Below are 8,830 nucleotides of genomic sequence, written 5' to 3'. Positions count from 1 at the left end.
CAAAAAAAAAGCTGTTCCTTTTCTACCTGGGTGCCACTTCCCGATCAATTCCCCTTAAAAGCAACGTTAGCTCTCAGAAAATCCAGTGTGTGTGTGTTTGTGAATCCAGACGTCAGGACGGTTAGTGACGTGCTTCGACTCCCTCAAACACATCTCGTCCTTTTGCATTGCAAGCTGTCGACGACCCATAATGCACTAGACTAGATTTAATGTCTTCGATCATTCCATGAACTCAACCGAACGACGTCGGCAGTCCTGAATCCATGTGTGATACATGATAGATTTTTATTGTGTGTACATCTGAGATGTTCAGAGTTAAAATATGTGATCAAAGGAATAGGTTTGAGACTGAAAGCATTACTGCAGATGATTGAAAACATATCATGTGATGCTGGAAGCTGCAACATATCAGCATCACCTATGAATCCAGCCTCAATCATGTGAGTCCTGTCTTTTTCCATCAGTCACGTAGTCATTTCTCCTTTTTGTATATTTCTTTCTCTGTATTTTTTCATAAGTCAAATGAGTTTTGTTGGTCTATTATACTGTTTTAGATCGTCTTCATTAAAACATGCTGAATTCGCTCTATTCAGGTCAACACACTGCAGAACATCATTCAATCAATATGTTTGTATTGTTTTTAAATACAATTCCTAAGCATCATTAAAATGAGATGCATTTACTTAAGAACTTAATATTAAGATTTTTTGAGAACATATATCTTGATTTTTTTTTTCTTCATTGGCAAATTGTTTTCTTCTTTTTCTTCTTCTTCTTATTATTATTTAAAATAATTGTATTAAATATATTATTGAAAAAATCCATATTGCGCTCGAGGAAAAGTTTCCAATATATTTTTTCTTCTAAAATAAGGTTTTATTTATTGTCATCTTTCATCTACATAATTGTATGGATGTCTATTACAATTTTATAATTTAGAATAATTTTTTACTTTATTGGTCAATTGTTTTTTATTTCTTATATTAAGCAATTATTATTATTATTTTTATTGCTAAAAATCTTTTTATAAAAAATATGAATAATTTCATTTTATAATGTATAATTATAATTTATAATGTAGTTTTTTACTTTATTGGCAAATAGTTTTTGACATCTTATTTTAAGCAATTATTATTATTAATTATTTTAAATATTATTATTAAATATTATTATTTGTTTATTTTAAAAATAAAATGTATACATTTTTTATAAATGAATATTGTTTTATAATTTATAATTTATCATAGGTTTTTGTAACTTAAGCCCCCACTACACAACTTTTGCTCCGATTTACAGTCTGGTGAGTCAGTCTGCAGATTCGAGTTGACAGATTTCATAGTTTGCTTTGTTGATGTCTTGTGTTTTAAAAATCTGTTCAGATTTGAAAAGTCGTGTAGTGTATTCCAGCCTTTATTCTAAGTTATTATTATTATCATTGCCAATGAAGTATGAAAAATACTTGATTCAAGATATCAGAATATTTTGCATCTCAAATAAATGCATCTTATTTTAATCATGTTTAGGCAATATTACTGAAAACCATGTATTTCTATGGTGCACTGAGCGCTGTCTAGAGTCACTATTTCTGTAATGACATAATCGGACAGATTTTGTGAGCGAGAGGAAGCGATAGAGAGTGACTGTACAGTATGTTTTAGTCATTCAGCATGAAATCATTGATGTTGTCTGTGTTTGTGATTAAAACACTAAACGCACTGAACTGTCGAAACGGCCCACGCTTGATTTCAGCTTTTACGACCTTGTCATTCTGCTTTTTTAAGCTTTATTCCATTTCGAGGAATATCGCTTTTCTTTTCAAATAATGTTTTATTTATTGTCATCTATTATCTATGTCATTTTATGGATGTCTATGAAAACTTTATAGTTATAGTTATTATTATTTTTTTTTTATGTTTTTTGTTTGTTTGTTTACTAAGGCTAATTTCAGATGTGCTGAATATCATAATATATACGACATTTATATATGCATAATATGTATATAATCAATCTCTTGAGGGAATGTTTTGGTTCAGTATAAGTTCAATACAGCATCTATGACATGAAAATAATTCTGACTCATCCTTAATTTTGTAAAAAAAAAAATCACATTTACAATAATGCAAAATGGAATTAAAAATTGGACATAATTTTAAGATTTTATTTCTATGTATTCAATTCTAGAGGCAATGCTTTCAAAATTGTTAATGTCCGTTTTAAGTGCATTAATGTAAATGTGTGTTTGTGTTTCCTCTGTGAGTTGGAAATGATACTTTTTATCGAACTGCGTCGTTTCTTTAATGTTCAGTTTGGGTTTTACAGAATAAAATGGACTATTTTATTTAAAGGATAAAATGTCAGCAATGAAATCCTCAATATTATCAATCCTATTTCTCACGTTTCGTGAGGCGAGTCTTTGTAGTATAATGTACGATATGTTTTAAAGCGTAATAATGTACTATATGTGTGAAGTATAGTACTATATGCCATGTACTATATGGCCTGCATGTCGTTCGATACGCTTGGTTTGTAGCTCTTCAGACGTCTGGTGTGAAGCTCTAGTGTTTGAGTGGATTGTATAATGTGTGTGTATGAGAGTGTTTGACTGTACTCTATATAGTTTGGGTTATTCGTTTGAGGAAAGTCTGTGCTGTACTTTAGGCTTTGTCATTTCTGCAGCTCTTTTCTGGTGAGACTCGGTGCATGTGAACCAAACCAAGTATAAGCGTCTGTAAGTGTCCGTCTCTCACACTAATGTGTGTTTGTACAGATCATTAGCTGCTAATGATGATGTAAACATCAATACAAACCATACCAATAAAGCCTATATGGAAAATACACTTTTCCTTTCACTCTGGGATTTTGCTTTTAAATATGATTTACTGTATATTATGCTTTGGTTGTGAGTGGATCGGTTTCCTCTCAGGTCTAAATCCATGTTTAGTGTATTCTGGGTAAAAACAAATGACATGCAAAGAGTGTCGGCCACATTTATGGCTGAATAATTTACATAGAATTCTACACATCATTACAGATGACATGTTTAAAAAACAGCATTCGATTTGACATGCTTCTAGCAAAATCGAACACAGTACAGTTTTTTAAATGTACAACTAATAGGATAATTTGCTTTACAATAATTAGATTTTGAAGGGAAATTGTCATGTGCATAAAAACAGTAAAATAAAAAAACAGGATTCAATTTCTTTATGCAAAATAATGTTTATTTCTTTTGATTTTGGAGTGAAATATGACTTCAATATAATTTATTTTTCTTTCAGTTTCCGTTTATTATTATTATTATTATTTAAATGTTTTGAAACCTGCCATGATGAATTATATGTAATATCTGCTTCTCATATTGGTCTAATCAGACTGATACTAATCATTTAACCCTGGAGCTAACATTGTTTGTTTTTAATGCTTTTCTTGTCATCGTTTTATTTTTCATGCATGCTTGTGTTTTGATTGCGAAGTGTTTCTTTTCATCTTTTCGACCTGAAGAAACTAGCCGCTGATGAAACATCACAGGAAAATCACTAAAAACTCCAGCAAAATGTAACATTTTCTGTGAATAATCCATTAAATTTAAATGTTTTTGAAAGTCCCTTCTGCTCACCAAAGCTGCATTTATTTGATTCAGTAAAAACAGTAATATTGTGAAATATTATTCTAATTTAAAATAGCTGTTTTCTATGTGAATCTCTGTTAAAATGTAATTTATTTCTGTGATGCGCAGCTGAATTTTCAGCATCATTACTCCAGTCTTCAGTGTCACATGATCTTCAGAAATCATTCTAATATGCTGATTTGCTGCTCAAGAAACATTTCTGATTATTATCAATGTTGTGCTGCTTCATATTTTTGTGGAAACCGTGATACATTTTATTTTTCAGGATTCACAGATGAATAGAAAGTTCAAAAGAACAGCGTTTATTTGAAATAGAAATCTTTCGTGACATTATAAATGTCTTTACTGTCACTTTTGTTCAATTTAATACATGCTTGCCGAATAAAAGTATTAAATTATCAAAAAAAATTAAAAAAAATAAATAAAAGAGCACTACTGTCTGGCGCTTTTATCAGTAATGATAGCTGATGCCAAACCTTCAGGTTGACTTTTGCAGGCTGAATATTTTGTAAAAGCATGTGTGTTGGGCCTGTAGTGTGTTGATCAATGAGACTCAGACTGGACAGAAGCAGCTCTTATCTGCGCTCACACACGTCCTGCAGCAGAGACGGCAAACACACGTCAAATAACCAAACAAGTGCACTGAAAAAAGTTTTTCAAGCAGTACTTCATCCAATTAATCATTTGTCTTTCAATTAAATTTACCATTATTTGTTTTATTTTTCAAGTAATATTTTTTTTAGTTCAAAACATTGATAAATATAATTTCAATTAATTGACTTTCTTCAACAAGAAAAATATTCTTTGTGCCAGGTTTTATAAAATAGTTTTCATAGACATAGAAAATATTGTTTATTTTTCATTCTTTTTTTAATTGGATGAATGAAAACATTTTTACAGTGTACATGTAACGTGTAACAAGGACACCTTAAAATAAAGTGTTACCCAGAATTATAATATAATATTAAAATATAAATTACAATATTTTCATAATAGAAGTGCAACATGTATTTTTTTTAAACCGAACCACAAAATGTATTCATATTGCTGTCAGATTACAGATTTTTTAGTGTTTTATATTTTTACAATTTGTAATTTGTTTCAATAGTTATAATTATATAAGTATAGTTTTTTACTCTATTGGTAAATAGTTATTTTTTATTTCTAATTTTAAGCAATTATTATTATCATTTACAGTGATTGTATAAACAATACTTTTTCCCCCATGACTATTTCTTATTCATAATACAAGTGTATAGTGTATAATATAAATATATATATTTTTTTTTAAATATTGCTGTTAGATTACAGATTTTCCTTCAGTTATTTTTCTGTTTTAATGTTTGTAATGATAATTTTGTATAAGTTTTTATTTATTTATTATTACAATCAATTATTCTTATTAGCATTGCCAGTGAAGTATGAATAATATATGAATAAAAATTATGGTATTTTACCCATGTTCCTTACTTGTAATAGAAGTACAATATGTATTTTTATTTTTTTTTATATTGCTGTCAGATTACAGATTTTCCTTCAATTTCTTTGTTTTAATGTTTGTTTTTTAATGTTTATTTTTAAAATATTTTGTTAAGTAATTTCTATTATTATCATTGTCAGTGCAGTATGAAAACTACTTTTTAATTGTACCCATAATGCAATGTTCTGTCCATGATGTGACGTCATAGTGGATCATTTGTGTACATGTTTATTTTTGATGCATAATTGACGCAATAGGTTAGTATTCACAATTCAAGCATCATTTTATTTTTAATTTGAAAATGTTGATAATTACAAATAGTTCTGTGTGTGTGTGTGTGTGTGTGTGTGTGTGTGTTCACAGCGAACCTCCAGACCAGCGTTCATGAGAATTCATAGAGACACATGAGGTGTGTATGACCATAACTAACCTACACGTATAAAAAAAAACAATGCAAAACAAAACAAAAAAAATCCCAATGCATTTAAAATCAAATAAATAGTGCTGTAACAGATGAGCTCTTGTCTGGTATTGAGTTGTTGCTGATCTGTTAGTCTCACACTATAGTTTCCACATGAGTGTATTTGTTATTTGATGTGTTTGGGAAGGTGGGACTTCCTGTCTGCTGCAAATATCACTTCCTCCTCCCATAGTGTTACACAGACAGGAATAGAAAGCTCTGATATCAGACTCAACTAGCGGCTTCATCACGGTTAAACACTTACAACTAGTACAGTCTGTCTAGTAGCTTGATTTCACAACTTTGCTGTAAAGTACAGTCTCAAGAAAACATGTGGTTATACAATATTTCATCCAAAAAAACATATATATCAAATTCATGAAAATGTCATGGAGATACTGCAGAAATCAATGTCAAAATCAAAGTCAATGATATTATTTATGTTTATATATATATGTTTATTTATTGATTTATTTTTTGCTTTACCATAATGAGAAATTGAGGGTACTATTGCAGGGGAAAGAAGTAAAATTTTAAAACAGGATTCAGTTTCTTTATTAAATATGACATGCACTTGATAATTCCATTTATTTTTATTTATTTTTTGAATATATTTCTTCATATTATATATATTTTCGGTATTTCGGTTTTTATATATTAAATATATATTATATATACTTCAACTTCAACTTATTTATTTTGCTTTAAGTTTTTCATCTAATATTTTTGTTTTATTTATTTCAGCTTTATTTCAGTTCACAAACATTTTTGTTTTAATGATAATAACCCTGCTCTCTGTGTATTACGTTCAATTAATGTAAAATTTGTCCCTCCAGTTTTTTTTTTTTTTTTTTATAATTGTGAAACGTATCAAAATACACTGAATTTTAGATTTGATGCTGCATTACATCATCTAGTAGAGAATGATTATGAAATGGCTTCATTGTAAGTGTGAATATTTACACCCCAATCTAAAACATCTCTCTAAAATCCCCATAATTCCTGCAAGGCAATCGCAGCTTACCAGACGGCAGATGCTGCACTTTTAAAGTTACATAAGACGCCACTGTAGCTGTCATGGGAATCATGTTAGTTGGTTTATTGCTACTGTGAGGAAGCGTTTGACTAGAATGATGGTTCATTTGGGTCTGTACCTGTTAGGATGTTCTTGAAGGCCTCCTCCACGTTAGACGAATCCAGAGCGGACGTCTCGATGAATGACAGGTTATTTTTCTCTGGAAGCAAACAGAAGGTGTTTAATATCCCCTGCTCTTAAAAATATCCACTGACAACATAAACCTTCATGCAGAGCGAAGCTTTTTAACAAAACACGAGCAGAATGAATTTCTGTGCAAATTCAATTGCATGCATCAATTTTACTGCTTTTGAAAGACGTCGATTCTGCTCACCAAGGCTCTGCTTGATCTGTGCAGATTTCTCTCCTGATTCAGACCAGACCACTTTTTCACTGGATAATGGATATTATGGATTATGGACTCGTATTTTAGCTGGAAGCAACGGTTTAAAGTTAAAAACGCCTTGAAGGATTTGTTTCAGCTTTTGTCTTCTCCAGATGTTAACTGCTGGACTGGAGTTGCATTTATTTGATCCAAAATACAGTAAAAACTGTGAAATATTATTACAATTTCAAACAGCTGTTTTCTATGTCAATATCTGTTAAACTGTAATTTATTTCTGTGATCAAAGCTGAATTTTCAGCATCATTACTCCAGTCTTCAGTGTCACATGATCTTCAGAAATCATTCTAATATGCTGATTTGCTGCTCAAGAAACATTTCTGATTATTATCCATGTTGAAAACAGTTCAGTCATTATTTTGGCGGCAGGCTTTGCTCTGAAGGGTTCAGATTCTGAGCTGTCCACAAACAAACCTCCCTGAGGTTTGACTAATGCAATTACCAGAATTTTTAATATGCAATAGATATAAACTTCCATGCAGAAGTTATACAGGTCTATAAATGAGACTGGACAAGATTAAGCAACGATTAGGTGATAGATTATTCCGTGGACAAGACGCTAAGTGATTATGTGCCTGTATAAGGAGGAGCTGGGGATGGAGAAGGGTAAGCGCAGGTCTGTGTGACAGAGTAAGGCAAGTGTGAGTACGGATGAACTTATATATCTTATTTAAATGTAGTGGGAGGAGTTACAATCAGATGAGCGTCAGCTGATGCCTGAACTACGCTTGAACTCCATTCGTCACTCAAACTACAACTCATCTACATCTTGGATGGCCTGAGGATGAGGATGTTTTAGTTTTCATTTTTTGGTTGAACTATTCCTTTAATGGTCTAAAATACTCCACAATAATTCTCCACAGCTTCGCATTAGTGTGAGTACGGATGAACTTATATATCTTATTTAAATGTAGTGGGAGGAGTTACAATCAGATGAGCGTCAGCTGATGCCTGAACTACGCTTGAACTCCATTCGTCACTCAAACTACAGTTGTGCTGCTTCATATTTTTGTGGAAACTGTGATACATTTTATATTTCAGGATTCAAAGATGAATAGAAAGTTCAACAGAACAGCATTTATTTGAAATAGAAATCTTTTGTAACATTATAAATGTCTTTACTGTCACTTTTGATCAATTTAATACGTCCTTGATGAGTAACACTATTAATTTCTTCAATTTTTTCTAACAGTGTTTATCAGAATGGTTTAATGAAGACGTTTCGTCCTGTTTGTGTTTAATCTAATTTAATCGGTGCTGATTAATATAACCAATGTAGTTCAAATTTATTTATTATTCTAAATACAATACTTTAACCTATTTTTATTTGAAAAAAAATAGATTATGAATCATTGTCAGAGGAAATATTTACACCCTTATTAAAGGAATAGTTAGATTTGGAGAAATGTAGCATTGCATCAGTGTCTCAGCAATGGATGCTCTGCAGTGAATGGGTGCCGTCAGAATGAGAGTCCAAACAGCTGATAAAAACATCACAATAATCCACAAGTAATCCACAGCACTCCAGTCCATCAGTTAATGTCTGGAGAAGACAAAAGCTGAAACAAATCCAGCATTAAGACGTTTTTAACTTTAAACCATCGTTCCAGCTAAAATATGAGTCCATAATACATAATAACGCATCCTCCAGTGTAAAAGTCCATCTCCTGTTGTCTCTCACATCAGAATCCAGCCACATATGTGTTTAGAGCTGTTTAAACGCTGCTTGATCTCTGCAGATTTCTCTCCAGATTCACACCAGAACACCTTTTCACTGGAGGAAG

At 31.2% G+C, this 8,830-nt stretch overlaps 1 protein-coding gene across 1 annotated transcript in view; it reads right to left on the bottom strand.

The window, feature by feature from the left end:
• Window positions 1-6,693: 6,693 nt before the first annotated feature.
• LOC107724078 (ras-related protein Rab-11B-like) overlaps window positions 6,694-8,830 on the bottom strand; it is a 10,101-nt gene continuing 7,964 nt past the window's right edge. The window contains exon 4 of the mRNA XM_016532855.1: window positions 6,694-6,803. Within this exon, the coding sequence (XP_016388341.1) occupies window positions 6,694-6,803 (110 nt within the window). The remainder of the gene's footprint in view (window positions 6,804-8,830) is intronic.

Source organism: Sinocyclocheilus rhinocerous, unplaced genomic scaffold (genome assembly GCF_001515625.1).
Source record: "Sinocyclocheilus rhinocerous isolate Xijiao unplaced genomic scaffold, SAMN03320098_v1.1 scaffold102, whole genome shotgun sequence".
Taxonomy (NCBI): domain Eukaryota; kingdom Metazoa; phylum Chordata; class Actinopteri; order Cypriniformes; family Cyprinidae; genus Sinocyclocheilus; species Sinocyclocheilus rhinocerous.
Note: the sequence above shows the minus strand (reverse complement) of the source record. Positions and strands in the feature narration are given on the sequence as shown.